Source organism: Pseudonaja textilis, chromosome 3, assembly GCF_049901715.1.
Source record: "Pseudonaja textilis isolate UNSWEBS1 chromosome 3, rPseTex1.2, whole genome shotgun sequence".
NCBI classification, from domain to species: domain Eukaryota; kingdom Metazoa; phylum Chordata; class Lepidosauria; order Squamata; family Elapidae; genus Pseudonaja; species Pseudonaja textilis.
Window position 1 is genome coordinate 112,719,677 of NC_141992.1, and position 20,968 is coordinate 112,740,644.

A 20,968-nucleotide genomic window follows, 5' to 3' on the forward strand; every position below is an offset into this window, starting at 1 on the left:
AAGGCTTCTGCAGTAACCATGCAGCCCTGGAAACAGATTCATCTATTTTAATGAGTCACAATGAATTCACATTTTTGCGCCTCGAAGCACTTCCCAAATAAATCCAAAATTCTGCACAAATTGCCCAATATTATTCATTTTATCCCTGTACTCTGTATGACTAGAATATTCAAAACAAGTCTAGTAGATTAAGTTTTGCGTGGAGGTAGATGGATGGATTGATGGAAGAATAGATCAAGGATACAACTAGCATAAGTAAAGGACATGTATATTCAGTTAAGTTTGTCACATACAGGCAGATTTTACAGATAGTTCCTGACTAATTGTTTAATGATGGTTTGAAGTTACAACAGCAATGAAAAAAGCAACTTACAATCAGTCCTTGCACTTATGACCATCCCTGTGGTCATGTGACTATGGTTTGGGCACTTGGAAACTGATATGTATTTATCAGCTGCAACATGCGTGGAATCGCCTAATTATTGAGACCTTTCCAGCAGGCTTCTGATAAGTGGTCAATGGCGAAAGCTGGATTCATCTAATGACCATGGCCAAAATTGTCATAAAATTGGTCATGTGATAAGACACTTAATGACTATTGCTTAGCAATGGAGGTTCTAGTCACAACTGTGATTGTAAAGCTGGACTACCAGTAACTGCATGACTGCTATAAAGGCATTATTTGTTTTGTAATTACAGAGCAGTGACTCAATAGTGGGAGAGAAGACTATCTTGGAACTACCTATGGAATAGAGAATGGAACCAAGTATTCTGAAAGAGGGCCTTTTTATCTGGAACACTGAAGATAATACAATGATAGGAACTTGTATCAGGTAGTAATTCTCTGCTGCAGGTATCTCATATTTTCAATAATACTAAATTATAATCAATTATGATTATGAATTTATAAAGCGCTCAAAATTTTTAAAAAACTTGGTCCTATTCCAAGATAGAAATCTCTTATATCAACTTCCCCCAACCCACTGTGTTCTACATGTTACTTCAACTCACAGAATTTCTAATCTGCACTTCTTCAGATGGGTTAAATTTGCATCACTGAAAGAAGGCTACAGTTCAAACTAATGTTTAAAAGCATACTGACAGGAATCTGACATGATCAGGGCTAATAACAAAGTGACAAATCTCTCTCCCTCCATTCTGAGAAACCAAGCTACTATTATTACTGTAATTTAGATTCAAAGTTTATCAGGTGGCAATGAAATTGTGAATCTGACTAAATTTCAGCAAAATTAAATGGACTGAAGAATGGGCTTTTATAAAATGCTACTGTACTCCAAAGCAGTACTTGTCAGAGTGCTCTGCTTTCCTGAATCCACTTAATTGCTGATTACTGCAGCATTACAACAATGCTAGGACTGTTTAGTACATTCTTTGCTAAATCCCAAACTTCAGAAAATAGTTCAAATAAGTCATATTAGCTTCAGTACATAACAAAAGGAATTAGGGCTGCAAATAATGAACAAGTGTGATTTATTCTTTTCCACAGAAACGCCGTGTAATGAAAGATTAAATACAGCATAACTTAAAAAATGCTCAATAATACTTCTGAAGTGTTGAAGTCTCATTAGTAATTTATTGATCTAGTAACATCAAAGTCAGCCTATGGGAAAAAAATTCTGTTGACACAACTACATTGATAACAATTCAGCTTTTACATGTTCATTCTTCAGTTTCACCAGGCTTGCGAATATCATCAATCTTCAGAATCATTCTAACCATCTGAGTGGCAAGAGAGATCTGCTGCTTTTTGCCAATTAAAGTTTCTATAACATTTTGTTCCTTCATATCTGTCAAAAGAGGAAATTAAAATATATTGAGTTCATTTAAAAAATTGCAATTACTTTATTCTAAAACAGGGGTGTCCAACCTTTCACCTTCCCTGGGCCACATTAGAAGATGAAAGTTTGGTTTGGGCCGCACATAAAATAAAATAACAGTAACGATACCTGATCATCCAAAAAAACCATAGAAAACATAGTTAACATATTAAATTTATTTTGAAATGAAGTTAGTGAGATGTTTTTATTATTTATTATTAATTATTAATTAAAAATTATTTATTTTTTATCATGGTTTTTTTATCACAGTTTTTTTTCCGGCCAAATTTTTTTGGGGGGGGGCGGGGAGAAAGCTCACCCGCCTCGCGCCTACCTCTCCTCCTGCAAATGGCCCGGCTGGATGAGGCAGGACTGGAAGGCAGAAGCAGCAGCAGCGGTGAGGGCAGAAGCCTTCCCCCGCCACTGCTGCTGCTTCTGCCCCCGCCGTGGCTTCTTCCCCGCCGCCGCCGCTTCTTCCCCCACCACCGCTGCTGCTTCTGCCCCCGCCATGGCTTCTGCCCCGCCGGTGCCGCCGCTTCTTCCCCGCCACCGCTGCTGCTTCTGCCCCGCCGCCGCTTCTTCCCCACCGCTGCTGCCCCCGCCGCCGCTTCTTCCCCGCCACCACCACCGCTACTGCCCCCGCAGGGGCAGGCAGAAGCAGCAGCGATGGCGGGGAAGAAGCGGCGGAGCAGCGTGGCAGCGGCGGGGGGCAGAAGCAGAGGCGGGGCAGCGGCGGTGGGGGCAGAAGCGGCGGCGGCAGCAGCGGCAGTGACGGCGGGGGCAGAAGCGGTGGCGGCGGGGGCAGAAGCGGTGGCGGCGGGGGCAACAGCAGGAGGTGGCGCTCTGACGGCGCCCGCCTTTTCTCTTGCTGCTTGGCCTGGCGCTTGCCTCGCCCCGCCTCTCCTCCTCCTCCTCGCTGGCTCTGGCATGAAGGTTGGGGTGGGCACTGAGCCGCATTACGAGGCAACCTGGGCCGCATGCGGCCCATGGGCCGCGGGTTGGACAAGCCTGTTCTAAAATAATGCAAAACAAAACAAAGCAACATTCAAATCCCACCCACCACCCATTTATTTGTGGTTCTTATATTACATTTTTGCCATTATATTCAAGCAGAGCTTAAGGAAATCAGTTGATAAGCCACCATTTCTGTAAAATAATTACCAGCCCTATTTGCCAAATGCAATACTTTGCAGACTCCTAAAGCATGTATTAAACTGGTGGCTATTAGTTATCAGTCTGAATTTAGAGAGAGAGTACTTTCCCTGTTTATTACTGGTCCTAAAGGGGTCTAGGAAAAGGGTTTTATATCTAGAGGGAACAATAAAACTATATAATACATTTATCACAACATAAATACAAGTAGTCCTTGACTTACAATCATTCATTTAGTGACTGACTGAAGTTACATCAGCACTGAAAAAAATGACTTGTAACTGTTTTTCATACTTTACGACCATTGGAGCAGCCCCATGGTCACATGACCCAAATTCATCACTTGGCAGCTGGCATGTATTTATGACAGTTGCACTGTCCCAGGTTGTGTGATCACTATTCATAACCTTGCCAGCTGGCTTCTGACAACCAAAGTCAATGGAGAAGCCATGTTTGCTTAATGAACGTATGACAATTGTGTCAAAAAGGATTGTAACATGGGGCAAAACTCACTTAACAACTGCCCTGCTTAGCAGCAGCTATTTTGGGCTCAATTGTGATAGTAAGTCGGGACACTACTTCATATTAAAGCTATTGTTATGATTGATTGACGCTTAAATGAAAACAAAGCCAACAGATCTAGAAAAGTGACTTCTTACCATTTGTCCCTTTACGTAAGCAATCAATACCCAGAGCAGGGTTGTTTTCTTTCACTTGTCGAGCTCGTACTGCAGTCATTGTTTGAATGGGATTCATACCACTATTCTCAGAAAGTGCAAATGGAATGACTTCTAAGGCATCAGCAAAAGCTCTCATGGCATACTGCTCCAGTGACGGACACTAAAATCAAGGTAGCAGATTTAGAATAGGCAATTAAATCACACACAATCAGTTGAAAAATCTTGATGCATTATTATATCTGAAAAGGCAGAGGTGTGCTAATTTTATGCTATAATTGATTTCTTCAGCTTTAAAACAATTATAATTCAAGAGTTTTATTTTGATTAAACTATCAAGGAGGTAAATTTCATTCAGATGATCAACAGCAAACTATATTGCTCTTAATAAAGACTATCCAGGGATTATTAATACATCAAATCAAAGTACCCTACAACTGTTTTTTTTTTTTTTGGGGGGAGAGAGATTGCAGAATTTATTTTTATCAATAGGTCTAAAGCCCTAGATATCCAGAGATTAAATTGCAGCTAAGAAACTTTTTTTGAAAACTGTTACTAATAAATGATGCTTTCATCAGAAAGAAACATTTTTAATCATCTGAATAGGTTTTATCAGCCCAGGAAACAATCCATTCCATCAACTTGTGGCCATAAACTATTCCAACTACACACGTGCTGATGGAAAATGTTTATAGGTGTTCCCTCAAAAACATTAGGTATAAGTAAAATCAAATTTGCAGCATAGTATTTCAGCCTCTATAGTTCTAGAACTGCAAATAAAAATATTTAATGTATAAAATGTTTTACCTTATCTGCAGCTTCACTAACCGCCAGTGCACAAGATATTTCAGAAGCACCACCACCATAAACAATGCGGTTATCTCGAACAAGATTCCTGATTACACACAATGCATCATGGAGAGACCGTTTGGCTTCTTCAATTATCTTTGATTATAGGAAACAAACACAAACATATATGAAGATTAAGTTCTATTCCTATTTCTTTATTATCATCTAGCTGCATATACCATAATAGATTTTAAGCCAACAAACTTACGATTTACCTGAGCACTGTAATCCAAAAATCAAAACTAAACCCTGTGGAACTTGTACAGAGAGAAAGTCCTCAATTTACAACCATTCATTTAATGAACTTAAATGAAGTTTGATGTTAAGACAGCGCTAAAAAAAGTGACTTATGACTGGTCCTCGCACTTATCATCATAGCACTCCTGCAATGCCATGATCACTGTATGATTCTCTTAATGTCCGTGGCAAAAAAATGCCATCAAATCAGGCATGACTCAATGACTGCATTGCTTAACGACCATAGTTGCAGTCCCAATTGTGGTTGTTTTTAATTGCGGATTATCTATATTTCAGTAATTCAGAGAAACATTTTTCAAATTATTTCTGTCTGGATCAAAAGCAGAACATACAAAAATTGCATTTGATTTACCGAAAGAGAGGTGTTCTTCCCTACTCTGAAGCAATTGTGTCTAGACCCTTTACCTGTAAGAAACTGTAAGCTTGGGGATACTGCTATACACCTTATATCCTTCTCCTAATACAGAGCTAAAAACATTTTCTGGCCAACATCTGTTCTTTTCTTTATTTGACCTGCTCAGGGGGACACAGAAGTTAGTTTTCTGATTTCCTCCATTGATTATCCTAGAGGGACAAAATTTGTCCTTCCAACCCTGTGGCGTTTAAGCCACCTATTTTTGTTTTTTAAATAGCAAATTGGTCTCACTTTTCTAGGTTATATATAAAGCATATCCATGTTAAAAAGTAGCAAAAAGTGTGCAAAGCAAATAAAATATCCAATTTTTTAGAATTTTGCATCCATTAAAAATTAGCCACCTGAAAGACAGCCTGTTATTCAGTATAATCCAGCCCTGAAATAGTGTCCCTCCATGAACCTGCTCACCATTTTATTTCCACCTCTAATGAAGATAGTCACTGCTCTGGAATTCTGGCATTGTTCAATCACAAGCATTTTGTCTTTTGTTGTTCCAAATGAGATTTCTCTGACTATGCCAGCAAATCCTAATTTTTCAGGTGTAAGTTCACAGAAGCGAGGAACAATGCGTCCTCCAGTTGCAATGGCAATCAACTGAAAATAAAAAAAAAGACCCGTAAGAAGAACCTCTTAAACGTAAACATGAACATAAACAACACAAATAATACTTACTTCTATTTCTGGGCCACCAACCCAACGAACAGCAGGCAATTCATTCTGAAGTAATAAATGATTGGCCTCATCATCAAATCCCCACTGGCAGATAGCTAAGTTTGCACCAGTATCTTTGATCTAAAAATACAAGCGTCCATTTTACTTCTATTTTAAGTTATTCCTTTTTAAACAATATATTAGCAATGCACATATGGTAAAGAGTTTTAATTTAAAATTAACAAAGCTACTCCCAGATCAAAATGATAACAGTGGTTATTGTATATCATATGATTATGTAGTAATAGGGAAATCTTGGCTAATTCCTCAAAATGGCACTTGGGATACTGCCAATGCTGACTCTACCACCTGGCTCCCCCCCCCCCACATCCTGAATTCCCATAAAGCCACCATATTTCACCATAAAGATGAAATTGAACAAGCATGGTAAGAAATATTGTAGTATGTTTGTGCTTTCTAACTAGTAATGTCTTCCATAGCAGCCATTTTAGAAATTGAAATCCTCTTCCTTGCCCCACAACCATTTTTCCAGAATAGACACATTTTTTTTTTTAAAAAAGGTTGATGATCCTTCTTAACTGGCTACTAATACAAAAATTAAAAGTTTAAAAATGTTTCAACAAAAATATAAAAGGAATATGAGCCAAGAAATAAGCCAAGGAGTTAGATGCATATAAGCAAAACAATGATCAGAAGCTTTTTCCCTGCCAGTAACATCAGAAGCAAATATATCAAATTTCATATTTTATGTGGATCGCAGTGCCTTGCTTTCATCCATACACAAACACATCTTTATATAAAATGAGTATAAATCTTAATATAAAAATATTAGATACAAAAAACATTAAGAATGGAAATAATTTCATATATAGTAAACACAATTGTGTCCAAAAAGTAGTACAATTGTACTACTCGATTACATTAACGTAGGATTAACATAACGTAGATATTTAAAACATATATTTTAGAAAACATCTATTATTGTTAAGTGTATCTTCTAACCTGTTTCACCATCTCATCAAATTTTTCTTTCTCATACTGCTGCAAAGCCTTGAAGTCTTCCACACATGTAACATCGAGCTTATGCTTAGTTTTTGGCTTAGGAGGTTCAAATGGACAGGTCAGTATTGCAATTTTAGCATCTTTAACTTCCTGAAGAAAGAATGGTAGCATTTTAAGAGGCAGTTAACTGAACTATTCTCTAATTATATATGATTATAAAGACACTAACGTAATAAAATAACAATGGGAAAATTTAAAGTTTAATTACTTTATGTACAAAATAACGGTTTATTACCAACAAAAAAATTACTCACTTTAGGCATCTGTGGATGGCTGAAGTCTTTATCCACAATAACCCCCTTAATCAGCTGCGTGTCCTCCAATCTACCACCAACTTTGCCTTGGACCTTTATCAACTCGAAATCAACATCTCTACGTTCCATATCTGCCACTGTTAATACTGCATTAACAGCTATTTCTGCCATTTGTCTATGGCAACGATTAATTCTAAATACAAAAGAAAGCATTGATGCAGCTTTTTCAGATACTAAAACAAAAACAATTTTATAGAACAAAATGATTTACCAAGATGCAGAAGAATATATAGTATACAAACTACATTGTAGTACTATGCTGAAGCCAATTTGTATTGTAGTTTAAATAGTAATTTTATATCTTTTTAAAATGCGCTTAACTTTGCTACTTTTGGAAAAAAACAAACTGTTCAGCACTTAGGCAGTATGTTATACGTGGAAAGGATAATCCTGATTCACTCACTTGTTCACTACCATTAATTCTTCAGGTGATACAGTAATATGCATATATGAATACATTTATCAAGTTTGTAAGGCCATCTAGCTCCATGGCAGCTGTGAGTGGTGTTCATATTAAAAACAGACTGAAACAAACATGTAACCAAGAAAAAATCATGAACATCCCCAAGAGTAAAGCAAACATCTCTGATATACCATTCCCTCAAGGGGCCTACCATTTTTGTGACGTGGGGGGTGGGGGGGAGAGATTAAGATTTAAGAGTTTGTTTAAACAGGAAACGGAAATACAAATATTCGAGGGCATGCTTTTCCAGAGGATCTTTGACAGAAAATTTATATATATACAAAATATTCTTATATATAATTTGCTGCATTTTATAATGGGCCCTTTATAATGGCCTTTTATAAAATTGGTTCGGCCCTCAAACGCAGATCTGATTTTCCATGTGGCCCCTGTCAGAAATTAATTGCCCACCCCTGCTGCAGGAGATAAACAGTCTCTCAGATAGCTGGACCCTACAGCACGAAAATCTTTATAGAAGGCATTAAGAATATGAATGGAAAGAACACAAAGGCTAAATCCAAAAATGGGGAACAGTATCTCAATATGTGTAGCAAGTGACATCCTGTTTTATAACGATAACAAAGGTGGACTCTTTTCTACTGGGGGGAAAAAGACCCTAAATTCTGATTGCAGTATCAAAATCAACTTTATCTTGAAATTTAGAGTAAGATAGTTGCCCTTCTGCAGAATGAGACATGCTGTATTTTTTTCAGACTATAAGACACACTTTTCCCCTGCAAAGTGGGTGAAAATATCTGTGCATCTTATACAGCAAAAACAGGTCCATTTTTGGCCTCCCAAAGACTCCATGTCCCGTTTTTGCCCTCCTCAGCATCCAGAAGCAAGGTTTTTGCCCTCCCCAACATTGGGGAGGCAAAAAACGGGACCCACAGAGTGCTTCTGGACGAGACACGCAGAGGCAAGAAACTATTTTTGTTTTCCTCCTCTAAATCAAGGATTAGTTTGGTATGTCTTAGTCTGAAAAATAAGGTAGGTTTGTATAGATTCCAGTGGATCTGGCAGATTCTTGGCTACAGGGGCTGAGAAGGCTGCTAAAATTCTAATTAAGCTGAAGGCAGGGGTATCAAGCCTACTCGCATCACAATGTATCATGAACCTGCCTTCGTGGAGCCAGGGTGGGTGTGGCCTTTGTGGGTTGTATGTGGCCTGCCAGTTTGTCAGGCCTGGTCAAAGCTATCTCATCTGCTTAGCAGTGCTCGCCCACACCACTAATATACACATCTGTGTTGAAAGTTCTTAAGTTAAAAACCCATTCACTAGACAGGCTCCTACAAAGGAGAAGTTTTCAGCAGTTATGCCCCTTTTAAATCCTTCCTTATAGCTTTTTTTCCTGGTATTTTTTATTTTACAATTTTGTTTATTACTGGTATTTTACAGGTAGGATAATACTTGCATTGACTATAACTACTTTTATATTTAATTATGCTGGTATTATTTTAGATGTAATGCTTCACATTTTGAATATGTAGAGCTTAAATATTTTACTGTCTTTATATATACTTGGGGGGGGGGGGCGGGGGAGAAATGGTTCAGCCATTAAAGAAACAGCTTGTCAGCTGATAGCCTGGGTTTGAGACCCAAGTGCCGGGCAATGATGTGAGCTCTCATTCCTGCCCCACCTCTTGCCCACCTAGCAGTTTAAAAGCATGAAAATGCAAGTAGATTCATAGGGAAGGTAACAGCATTTCGTGCACCTTGGTGTATAGTCATGTTGGCCACACTACCAAGGAAATGTCTTCAGACAATACTGACTCTCTCAGCCAGGAAACTGAGATAAGCATCGCCTCCTAGAATCATATACGACTGAACAGGGAAACCTTTACATATAATTTATAACAATGAGTAATATGAATTATCTCATACACCAAATTAGTTCTTTTCAAAATACTTACATTTTTGAGCCTAGAGTTGTCTTTGCTGTCTGAATAAGAGGCTCGGTATTCTCAAGATCAACAGGAAAACTGTCGCTGATCTTATCTAAATTTTCAATAGCAATACGAGCAGCTTGTTCATAACCATCTGCAATTCGGATTGGATGAACACCACGATCTAGTAAGTGCTCTGCCTGTTCCAATAGCGCACCTGCCAGAACTACAAAACATTATATATTAAAACGTATTTTTTGCTCTAAGAAAATAATAAACAATTACTTAATGGGAGTTTTATATATTTGTTGACAGGTTCTGATAAATATTTAGAATTCTTTTGTAAGCAAACAAAAGATAAATGAACTGCATTACTCAATATGCAGTAGAAATAGATTGTTAAGTACATTTATGAAAATGAAAGTCCAATTTGCCAGATATTGCACAGAAAATAATGATTCAATTAAGTAAAATTCTGATAAGAAAACAAAAACAAATCTTACCGACGACACCTGTGGTTCCATCCCCAATCTCATCATCTTGTGATTTTGCCAATTCAACCATAAGTTTAGCAATCTGATGTTCTACATCCATCATATTCAAAATCGTAGCCCCATCATTTGTTACTGTTACATCACCATCTTTGTCAACCATCATCTTATCAAGACCTATAATAAGCATTTAAACAACAGCAATATAGATTAAAAGCCTTACAATGTAAAAGGCTTAAAAGTGGACAGCATTAAATCATTTTGCTTACCATTGGGGCCAAGTGATGTTCTAAGTGTATTGGCTACTGCCTTGGCTGCCATTATATGAGACTATAAAAAAAAAAAACAAATATAGATTCAGCAGTTTCAAATGCTAAAAATACTACATTATTTTGCACATGCACGCATACACAAACGAATCCAGAAGTTTTGAAGACAGCTGCTTTTGCAACAGTCTTGCAAAAACTGTGCCTATTTAAATGTTTTGATAAGTGTTTTCTTCTCACATGTTAACCTCATCTGAATGATCTTAACAACTAGAATACTGTGTTTACCTATCTATATCTTCTTTATGTTACTATAAAAATGTTATTGGGAACAAAACAGAATTTTATGCAGCTAGAAACATCAAACATCACAATACAGAAATTACTTTCCCAGCAAAATTCCACAGGCCATTTAATTTATGCAGATTATTTTTTTTAAAAAAGATGGATTTAAAGATGCTAGAGGTACTTAGGATAATCTATGACAATCCTTTTTAAAGTGCCTTATCACGTCAGACACCCATTCTTATATATATTATCGTAACAAAAAATTACGTTTCTCACTGCTAATCCCGATCCTGCTACACTGATGATGCCAATGATGAGGGTTTTTTAATTGTGTAAGAGCAACTTCAAGAAAGGAATTGGTTCCCCCCATCTTTTTTTGTATGTATATTTCGTTGTACATATACTGTGTATGTAAGTACAATGACACTAAAGAATTCAATTTTTCCCCTCCCCCAAATGTCAGGCAGCCAAAAAAAAGGGGGGCGGGGCGCCCAATCTCTTTCCTCAACGTGCACGTTGCCGAAAAGGATGGATATAGGTTTTGACATATGGGATCGTGCAGTTTGTTGAAATTTGACATCGAGTCAGTTGGGCTGCAGAATTTGGGGGCGGGGGGGGGGGGCTGCTCAGCAAAGAGGAGCCGATCAGCTCCCAGCGGATCCCCAAGGCAGGGAGGCTAACCTGCAAAGACGCGTCTCCGCCCCAGCACCGGACTTTCTAGGCTGCCAGGTTGCCCTAAGCAACCAGTTACCTGCCTTTTGAAGGAAACCGATGGGAACAAATTGAAACACACCCCGGCTAATAATTATCAAAAATCCCGCTGCACGTGGTCAAATACCCTTGCTGCCCCTTTTCCCTTGTTCCAACCGAAATTCCACCGCCCCCTCCCTCCCCAGGCCTCAAATAGCGGGTGCCGGGAGGGAATAAGGGGTTTGCTTTACTGACACAAAGTTTGAGGCAAGCTTAAACTGAGAGCGGGGGTGGGGGGAGAGCCCTGCCCGGGGGCCTCAACTCCACACCTCTGCACCTGAACGCCCCTTTTTCAGGAGCAATACGCCGGCGGGGCCCGTAGAAGGCAGAGGACCGTTGCCCGATCCATTCCCCGCCGCGATGGTTACCTTGAGGGCCTCCAAGCCCGTAGAGCGGGTCTTCCGGTCCTGGTCCTTGAGGATGAGGAACGGCCGCCCGTATTCGTCAAAAGCTAAAGTCCCCATGGCCGACATGACGGTGGTCGAACCTCCCGAAGGAAGGCGCACGAGGCCACAATTAACGGCACGGAAAGAAAGAGAAGCACGCTGACCCGCCCCGCCTGACGCAAGCCGTTCCCTTCTCGCGGGATCTCCTCGCGGTCAAAAGAGGCGCGTGCGCACTTTGCTTCTAGAGTGCGGACCCACTACATTCTAGAAGCCTCTGGGTGGGGCGGGGTATATGCGAGTGCGCAAGCGCATTAAAAGGTATCGCCTCTCTTTCGGACCGTAGAGCTAGGAAACCTGCAGACGCCGCGTTCATTCGTTGCAAAGGTCACTTTAACCAGGGGTCCCCAAACTTGGCAACTTTAAAACTTGTTCTGGAAGTTAAAGTCCACAAGTCTTAAAAGATGCCAAGTTTGGAGACCTCTGACTTTAACGAACTATAATGGGTTCATTTACATCTCCCACTGAGACAGTGTTTCTCAGCTTCAGCAACTTTTGGATGAGCGGACTTCAATTACCAGAATTTCCCAGCTTCTAAAGTCCACACATCTAAAAGTACAAAAACACTGAATTAAGACCTCAGTCGTGGATCTACAGATGCTAATGTGTGACAATTGCCTTCACAGTTCAAGCCTGTTCTACAGATACAGTTGTACACAGGAATTAAGTCTATCATCTGCACCTCTATAACTGTCTGGTTTGGTTCTGTAACCCAACAGGACAGACACGGACTTCAGAGAGTAATTAGGACTGCAGAAAAAACGATTACTACCAACCCCCCTTCCATAGAGGACCTGTATACTGCATGAGTCAAAAAGAGGGCTGTGAAAATATTTACAGTCTCCTCACATATCAGACATAAACTGTTTCAACTCCTTCCCTCAATAGAGCAGTCAACCAGTGGGCCGAGGACCACTGGTGGTCCGCAAGAAAGTTTTGGTGGTCCACAGCAAAATGTCACCCCCCCAAAGCAATTAATCCAGGTTGTGCGGGAACACAAGGCTTGCGTTGCTTGCATTGCAAACAACATGAGGTAGTGACCGAAGGGGAAAAGGGTGGAGTGGGGGAACTTGCCCCACTCGCCCCACACACCTCACCTAGCCAAATGAGTCTTTGGGACCCTGCAAGGCATCCTGCTCCAAGAGGCTGTGCAGGCAAAGACTCATTTCTGGCAGAGTTCCTTGCATGAAGCCAAAAGTCAGTCTCTCTCTTCCTCCCCCTGAGAACAGAGCAGGAGACAGTATCCAGCAATCCCAAATAAAGAATGATCAATCGAAAAACCGGGTGGGAAATTTTCCTGCAGACTTTTTTTTGGATGTTCCCAGGATCTCTACTGCTTTCTGCAGAGACCCTGGGAAAACGTCAGCAAGCCATTGTCAGTCAAAATTCATATTAGTGGTCCATGGGATTTAAAATTATGAGTTTAGTGGTCCCCGAGGTCCAAAAGGTAGGCAACCCCTGCTATAGAGCACTGCACACCAGAACAAGTAGACACAAGAACAATTTTTCCCCAAAGCCATCACTATTAAAGAAATAATTCCATTAACACTGTTCAACTATTACAAAGTCTGCACTACTATTACTGTTAATCTTCTCATTACTCCTTATCATCCATCCCCTCCTACTTGTGACTGTATGACTGTAATTTTGTTGCTTGTATCCTTACAATTTATATTGACTGTTTCCTAGTATGAGTTTATTGCTTATTGTACCCTATGACTATCATTAAGTGTTGTACCTTGTGATTCTTTACGAATGTATCTTTTCTTTTATGCATACTGAAAGTATCTGCACCAAGACAAATTCCTTGTGTATCCAATCACACTTGGCCAATAAAGAATTCTATTCTATTCTATTCTGTGAGAAATTTTTCAGCAAAACGCTATGCGTGCCCAGTAGTGTATGGATATGCATGAATGCAGACCGCATGGGTTCAGACAGCTCACCAAGCCAAATTGAATAGTATACTGATGCAGAATCTGGATAATTTCATCAACATATAGATTATATAGATTACTGTATGATCTTTCTCACTATACCGTAGTTTGCCTTCCTCAAGTTGTTGTGCTCGTCTAAATCATATAGAGTGATATTAAAATCCAGAGACTGAAACAAAATTATAAATTTGAAAAATATTGTTCATATTCTATCAAAACTGATCATAGAAAAAAACTCAAGACACATTCAGATTTTTAGAATTTACCTATGAGACTGCAGTATATGTTTAGCTTACCAACTTTTTCACATCTATAATTAGCTGAGTTTTGAACAGTACAACTTGTATAGAAATTAAAGGCGCTCAGAGGGATTTATTTTGTGCAGTTTGGGTAAAATGGATGTTTATTGCAATGTAATGCAATTCAAGCTCCATCACAGATGATGGGTTATAACATAAAACTGAGGCAAATGTTTTCAGTCACATCGTTTTTTGCTATCAGAAAAACATTTTAAAAACTGCACTAACATTAATTTTGATGTTGAGAAACTGAACAGTATTTTAAATTCAAAATGTGCTTTATTAAAACAGTTGCTTTTGGTTACATTTTTTTCAGGGAAAGGGGAAAAGTTGCCAAGCACATACAAAATCATAATTTCTTATTAGCTTACCAACATTTTATTTTTACCCTGGGAAAGGGACATCACGCAAGATTCTAAAATAAATTAGGCTTCAACTTCATGAAATATGTTTTCTGCCGTCGAATATTATCCTGGCACTTGGGCTTGTTACAAAATTGATTTTTTGCGTGTTTATTATCTGGGTTCATATAATGCACTCAATCTCAAATAAGCAAATCATACATTCGTGCAGTACGACCGAGCCACAACTTCACGATACGTCCACTTTTCTCTCCACGTGCTAGCGATTCAGATTTTACCCGTGTATTACAATGGAATGTACCAAGGATAACATAATTTTAAAAGCACAGCTTCCTTGGGTTTTTCCTGTGATGATGATGACATCAGAGAAAGCTTTAACAGTTTTCGGTGTGCTTTATTTTCAACGCGGATCAGAAAAAGGGCTATTCTTTCGAAAAACACGAGTGCCCCTATTGAAAATAATGGCACGATCCACTTGAGCAGGAAGAACCGTTTCCGCTATGTAGGCGCAGGCTTCGGGGTGGGGGGTGGGGGCGGTCCTGCGCCGTCACTTTGTTCGGAAAGGGTGTGGCCAAGAGCGAAAGGGAGTTCTCCAGGTAGGGAGCAATTTCACGGTTCTTGTTTGCTTGCTTCTCTGTCCAAATAGTTAGAATTGCCGATTAATAATTTGCGCTTCCTCATTTTTTCCTCCCGCACTATTGTATCCCCCTCCCATAAGGATACTACCATATACGTTCCGTAAGACAATGAGAAGTAGTGTACCTTGGGCATTTTTTTGCTTACTCTGATGGAAGTGATCATGTGCTATCAAGTCGTTGTCGATTCCTAGTGATATACTTTTTTTCATGATGATCTGTCCCTAACCAGATCCCTCAGCTCTTCCAATGGCGTCCCATCACCACTATAATCGAGTACATAAAATATTAAATATTGCAACATTTAATTAAAACCACAAATCATTTATAAGATATTAAAAAAAATCATGCACCAATCTATCGTTGCTGCCTCTAATCCGGAGGAAGCTGTTAAAATAAGATAACTTGCTTTAGCTTTTGTTCTTTAACCAACTATTATTGTTTTTATTATTTTAATGTGTATTAGTTTTAATGTTTGTAGCCTGCCCAGAATGAAGAGATGGGTGTTATATACATGAAATAAATACATGCATACATACTACACACAAGGATATGGCTATTACACACATTGGTAATGGCCAAACTGTTCCATTACATTGTCAAAAACGATATGTCTATTATTCAACCAAAGTAAAACTTTTTATTTATTTAGAGCCAATTTGGTGGCTAAGGCACCAGGGTAGAAGCAGGAGACTGTGAGTTCAAGTTCTGCCTTAGCCATGAAAACCAGCTGGGGGACTGCTGGTCACTCTCCCTCAGCCTAACTCCCCCAACAGAGTTGTTGTGGGGAAAATAGAAGGAGAAAGGTGTGTTAGATATGTGTAAATTATCTGTGGTTTTACAGAGGGATTATATTCAGTGGTAGATTTTTCGATTGGCCCTGATAGGTACAGTAAATGTTCATTTGCCTCTCAAAATCATTAGTTAAGGGACAAAATGGTGAAATATATTGCTTTGTGACCAAAAATATGTGCCTGGATGCTGTTAGATACCAAGTAATGAAAACCCAAGTAAAAGCTTTCTTGTTTAAATCAGGGCTATAAATGTATAAAACCATCTATATCTTGTCAGGCTAAACATACTACTTTTCCTTTTCTAGGTTTTGTGTTTGTTATGTCAAAAATACTTGCTGAAGGCAGTGCATCTCAAGAAGTTACACTTTTGACCATTGCTGATGAAGATGCTAACAAAAGGAATTGGGGTGTTTTGCTCCCTGGTATAATTGGTGGGACATTGGTGGCCTTATACTCTATAGCCATTCCATTTATTGCTCCAGCACTGAGAAAACATTGCCTGCCATTTGTGCCTGCAACTTCAAAGCAGATTGAAAATGTCCTAATCATGTTGAAAGGCAGAAAAGGAATGCTAGTTGACATAGGAAGTGGTGATGGACGTATTGTAAGTGTAAATCAAATCTTGTTTAATAAAATAGTCTTCAGTGAAGTGCATGTTGACACACAGCCCTGCCTTAAATACATTATTGTATCTTTCTCAGGCCAAGGATAGAATTTAAAATCACACACATAACTTAATGAATCAACCTGCTAGTGATACAAACGTCCAGCTTATTATTCAGAAAGTCTTTCTTAGAGTAGCTTTTGAAAAGCTTTTAGCTGGTAATGTTAACAATTGTTCTGGAGCTCTTAAGGCATGAAAGAAAAGTACTATACCTCTCATTTATAAAATAGATAAACTCCTGGATATAAGGTCTAGTGGTTGTGACTTTGTCCTTCTGGGATGCATACTTTTGGCCTCCCTTTCCTTCCACATGTTTCCTAGTTCATCGTGTACTTGTTATCTGGAATTCCGTGTGCATTATAATCTTAAAATAAAATATGGAAAGGGAAAAATGGGAGTAAGACAGGAGATCTACCTCATCTCAGGATTTGGCCTTAAAAAGGAATAGATGGGATCAAAAGAAGCCTATTGGAGCTGTTACTTTTCTAGTCTTCTTGTGCTATTACAGGCTTAAACAGCTGCTCTGGGTTATGACCTGGCAGTCCTCTTAAACCATGTGGGTTTGACTTTTTGTTTTGTTTAATGCAGAAATATTCCATACATGAGACGAAGAGGAGTTTCGTGCAGACAAGTGGGTAGAATGGCAGAGAGGGAATGAGTTATTTACAGTAAATCATTTTCTACAAGCCTGCTCAATTTTCTTTGTAAGCCATAAGGCAAATCTCTTCCTTCATGACTGCAGTACTGTGAAAATTCAGTAGGCTGGTTAGCAGAGGAGTTACAAGACTTTTTTAAAATTTAACCAGAAGCTTGTAAATCTTGATTTCCATGTCCCGTCCCACCCCCAACCATTACAGTCAGTAGGTTCTCAGCAGACTAATAATTTTTGAAGACTAATAATTTATACAGATTTATTAATATTGCAGGAAGACTACAAAGTGCAATAAATCTCATATATTTGTGATGAAGAATCTGGCGAAATATTTTAGGGCAAATTGCTAAGCCCATTAATTTGGCTGTCATATATATGTATACACACACACGCACACACACACACACAAATATTTTATAATAAGAAAACAGGTTTTTTTTTAAATTAAACACTTGTTTATCTTTACTAGGTAATTGCAGCTGCAAAAGTTGGATTTAAAGCTGTGGGTTATGAATTAAATCCTTGGTTAGTATGGTATTCGAGGTACCGTGCCTGGAGAGAGGGAGTTCATCAAGATGTCAATTTTTACATTTCAGACTTGTGGAAGGTATGCAAATGTAACAAATAACCCAGGATGCAAATCATCAGTTGTCTAGAGAATATAAATACCTTACTGTGGCTTTTAACAGGTTTAAAATGCTTCTTATGCCCATTAATATTTCTGTGGAGTAACTCAGTGGAATTGCTGGGCTATATTTTTAAACAGCTGCTATACAAACCAGTAGCAAAATGGCAGTTCCATTTCTCTTTTCCCATGCTTTTAAATTTTATCTTAAGGTCACCTTAGATGTATTATTTATTTAATTGGTTCCAGTAATTTGCTCCAATAAATAAGGTAGAAGGATTTGTTCCTTTATCATTGCCCTCCCCACACTAGAGCCTCTGTATCGCTTACCGGGGGACTCTACCTATCATCAGTATATGAAGGAAAGATTTGTTTGGTACAAATAAAGGATTTTGTCCTGATACAAGTGCCAAGGGGAGAAGGTTTGAACCCGTTTGATCTAGCCACCAGTTTTTTAAAATCTGATTGGCTTCCCTGCACATGCATGTTCATGAATGAAAAGTGCATTTATATAGAGTTAATTTTTAAATTTGACATTTTATTTCCAAACAGGTCAGTTTTTCACAGTATACAAACATTGTTATTTTTGGAGTTCCTCAGATGGTAAGTTTCCATTATAATATTCCAATAGAAGGTCTAATTGTGAAATTGTAGAATCTTTGAGGTTTTTATTAATGCATTTGATATAAAACTTTGTTCATCTTAATACTGGATAGTAGAATCTTTCTTATATGTAGTAATTTTATTAAAAATTACAATTCACAACGGTAAAAACTAATAAAAATGAAAGAAATAAAAAATAGAAAGTGCCAAAAAAGAAAAAATAAGAATATAATAAAGAAAAAAAGAAATATATAAAGAACAACTTTTCCCTTCACCTCAACTATAAATAATTTTAGTAATTTATCACCTCTTAAACAACAAATAATCTCTTCTTCCTATATCTGATATTTATTTTAAAAAATCCATAAAATCATATTTTAGGGCTGATGACAGCAAAAATCCATTAGGGGTTATCAGAGATGATAACATAAGTATTTTAATTCTGATTAAATAAATCAACTTTATATTCCTTCCTTTTCTAACTATCTTGATTACCTTCAAACTACCTTCAAATGGTGTCTTGGAGCTTGATTTCTTTTCATTTTTTTATCTTTGTACCTTCTCACAAAGTTAGAGAATGGAATCAGACCCTATAATGGACTTACTGTGTCCATATTCACATTCAGATCTGCGAAGTTATCTTTGAAAAAAAATTATAGTGTTTGAGATAATCAACTGCAGTCTTAATGAAAGTAGCTTGAGCTTCCCATTATGGATATAAGGAACCCTAAAAAAGAATAATGTATCTGCTTCATTCTTCATTTTGTATTCCTAACCATTTATCGCAAGCAACACATGTAATTTTTTTTTCCTGCTCATTTGGTGCAATCGGCATTTTGCTTTCCTGTCCTGTCCTGTCCTGTCCTGTGTAGCCAGCATCCATTTTTTACATTCAAGAGACCAATTATTTTTAATTCTTGCACCCATTTACTATAATCTCTTCATAGCCAACCATTTTACATTTATGCAAGTCGCCGCTTGAATGTATATCCCCGAATACTCCCTTATATGCATATTTTTCAGACTGTGTATCAAGCATCTCTTCCACATTTCTGAACATTTCTGATGAACATTTCTGATGTTTCTTCACAGATGCTGCAGCTGGAGAAGAAGCTTGGAGATGAACTCCTGCAGGATGCCACAGTCATAGCTTGTCGCTTTCCTTTTCCCCATTGGAGACCAAATCATAGCTTTGGCGAAGGCATTGACACCGTTTGGGCATATGATTCGAGATCATTTAGAATGGAAAAGGAAGGTGATAAAGCTTTTGTCAAGGGCATCCCTCCCAGTTAACTAAAAGTCCAGAGATAATGCTATGTTAGCTTTTAATGGCGAGTGTGGATGTTTTACACAACATATTATTTCTTGCAGCTCTTGGGTTCATGGGCAAGCATTTCAGAAGTTCCTGGAAATATTTTATGTGTGAAACATAATGTAAGCATTAAGCAATGTTGCTTTTATGGAAAAACAAATGTATGGACATTGCCTCCAGATCTGTGGCCCCAATCTTGGTATTTTGTGGGATAATACTTAACATTTAAAATAAAAGTGCATTGGTAAGATTATTCAAAATGACATAAATCCTTAGGTTAAAACTATTCTAATACAGTTAATTTTGAACCCTCAACTTTAATATTTTCAGTACCATCTGATTAAAGCTATACTTTCCAGCCTTATTCTGAATTAGTCCCTTTATCCCTGTTTGCTGTTCACTTCAACTATATGAGTGGAGGAACAAAATTTTAAAGTTGTCTGCCAGGATACAGAGCCGTAATGAGAAAATGTGTTCTGTGAATTCATGTCTCATGGAGGGAGGGGCACTGGAAACCTACGTTAATGAAAAGCAGAAGAGAATATAAAAATAAATATTTTGTTACATGAAGATGATTTTATTGATAATGTTGTATTTTATTAAAGTTGTTTAAATATCCCCAGCGCTGTTGCATTTTTAGACAAAAATAGTACAAACCAGACAGATAAAAAAGAGTGGGGGGCAGATTTGTGCGGGAGTCAGGAATTTAAGCAAAGGCATCACGGCTTCCACGGAAAAGGGTCAAGATACGTAAGAATTAAGTAGACTTTGTCATTAAGTATCTGTCCAATTCTGGCAGTGGCCAAAAAGGCCTGTTTCCTTGTTCAGCTAAAAAAAATTCCACTAATATTATAGACAGCTCCTACAGAAACAGGATTACTGGTTGAACACGACATTGGAGAGATACAGATAGTACAATTAGTTTTTTTTAATCTTACGGAGCACTTTCCACTTTTAAAGGACGATGTTTAATGCCATGGAAAGGGTAAGTACAATAAGTACAAAACATTTTGTGGATTTCTAGGTTGGTGATGCAGATTTCCTCTCTTTCTAAAGGGAACTTTGAGAGTACAATATCCTTTTTTTGGTACATTATGTTAAAATTATTTTAGGATTTGTTTTTTATTTTATGATTAGTTGCACAGTCAGGTGTTTAGACTGGATTTGGCATTTTTATCCATCTGCATTTGGCATTTTTATCCACCTATTGTTCTTTCCATAATATTATAATATACACAAAAATATAAAACCACAGCTGCCA

The 20,968-nt window shown here is 38.2% G+C and overlaps 2 protein-coding genes and 1 long non-coding RNA gene across 3 annotated transcripts in view; 2 read left to right on the forward strand and 1 right to left on the reverse strand.

Moving 5' to 3' along the window:
* Positions 1 to 1,699, forward strand: part of LOC113436529 (uncharacterized) — a 49,472-nt gene extending 47,773 nt beyond the window's left edge. Inside the window, exon 5 of the long non-coding RNA XR_015743068.1 lies at positions 700 to 1,699. This is a non-coding gene — a long non-coding RNA (uncharacterized LOC113436529). The remainder of the gene's footprint in view (positions 1 to 699) is intronic.
* CCT5 (chaperonin containing TCP1 subunit 5) lies at positions 1,475 to 11,918 on the reverse strand. Its single transcript, XM_026700989.2, has 11 exons — positions 11,750 to 11,918; positions 10,347 to 10,407; positions 10,090 to 10,254; positions 9,614 to 9,812; positions 7,178 to 7,370; positions 6,864 to 7,013; positions 5,862 to 5,981; positions 5,598 to 5,783; positions 4,475 to 4,612; positions 3,650 to 3,830; positions 1,475 to 1,808 (listed from the first exon to the last, which is right to left on the reverse strand). The coding sequence occupies exons 1-11, from the start codon at positions 11,852 to 11,854 to the stop codon at positions 1,681 to 1,683; spliced, it is 1,626 nt and encodes a 541-aa protein (XP_026556774.1). The 5' UTR covers positions 11,855 to 11,918; the 3' UTR covers positions 1,475 to 1,680.
* A 3,001-nt stretch (positions 11,919 to 14,919) lies between these two features.
* ATPSCKMT (ATP synthase c subunit lysine N-methyltransferase) lies at positions 14,920 to 20,321 on the forward strand. Its single transcript, XM_026700990.2, has 5 exons — positions 14,920 to 15,018; positions 16,157 to 16,455; positions 17,637 to 17,774; positions 18,345 to 18,395; positions 19,488 to 20,321. Exons 2-5 carry the CDS (start codon positions 16,171 to 16,173, stop codon positions 19,686 to 19,688), a joined length of 675 nt encoding a protein of 224 aa, XP_026556775.1. The 5' UTR covers positions 14,920 to 15,018; positions 16,157 to 16,170; the 3' UTR covers positions 19,689 to 20,321.
* Positions 20,322 to 20,968: the final 647 nt, after the last annotated feature.

Bases quoted from the DNA above. Each gene is read 5' to 3' on its own strand.
- CCT5 (XM_026700989.2), bottom strand. From the start codon at position 11,854: ATGTCGGCCATGGGGACTTTAGCTTTTGACGAATACGGGCGGCCGTTC. The intron at 10,408-11,749 runs GTAACCATCGCG...TTTTTTTTATAG, and splicing joins CGGGCTTGGAGGCCCTCAAG to TCTCATATAATGGCAGCCAA. The intron at 7,014-7,177 runs GTGAGTAATTTT...TTCTTTCTTCAG, and splicing joins GCCATCCACAGATGCCTAAA to GAAGTTAAAGATGCTAAAAT.
- ATPSCKMT (XM_026700990.2), top strand. From the start codon at position 16,171: ATGTCAAAAATACTTGCTGAAGGCAGTGCATCTCAAGAAGTTACACTT. The intron at 16,456-17,636 runs GTAAGTGTAAAT...TATCTTTACTAG, and splicing joins GAAGTGGTGATGGACGTATT to GTAATTGCAGCTGCAAAAGT. The intron at 17,775-18,344 runs GTATGCAAATGT...ATTTCCAAACAG, and splicing joins ACATTTCAGACTTGTGGAAG to GTCAGTTTTTCACAGTATAC.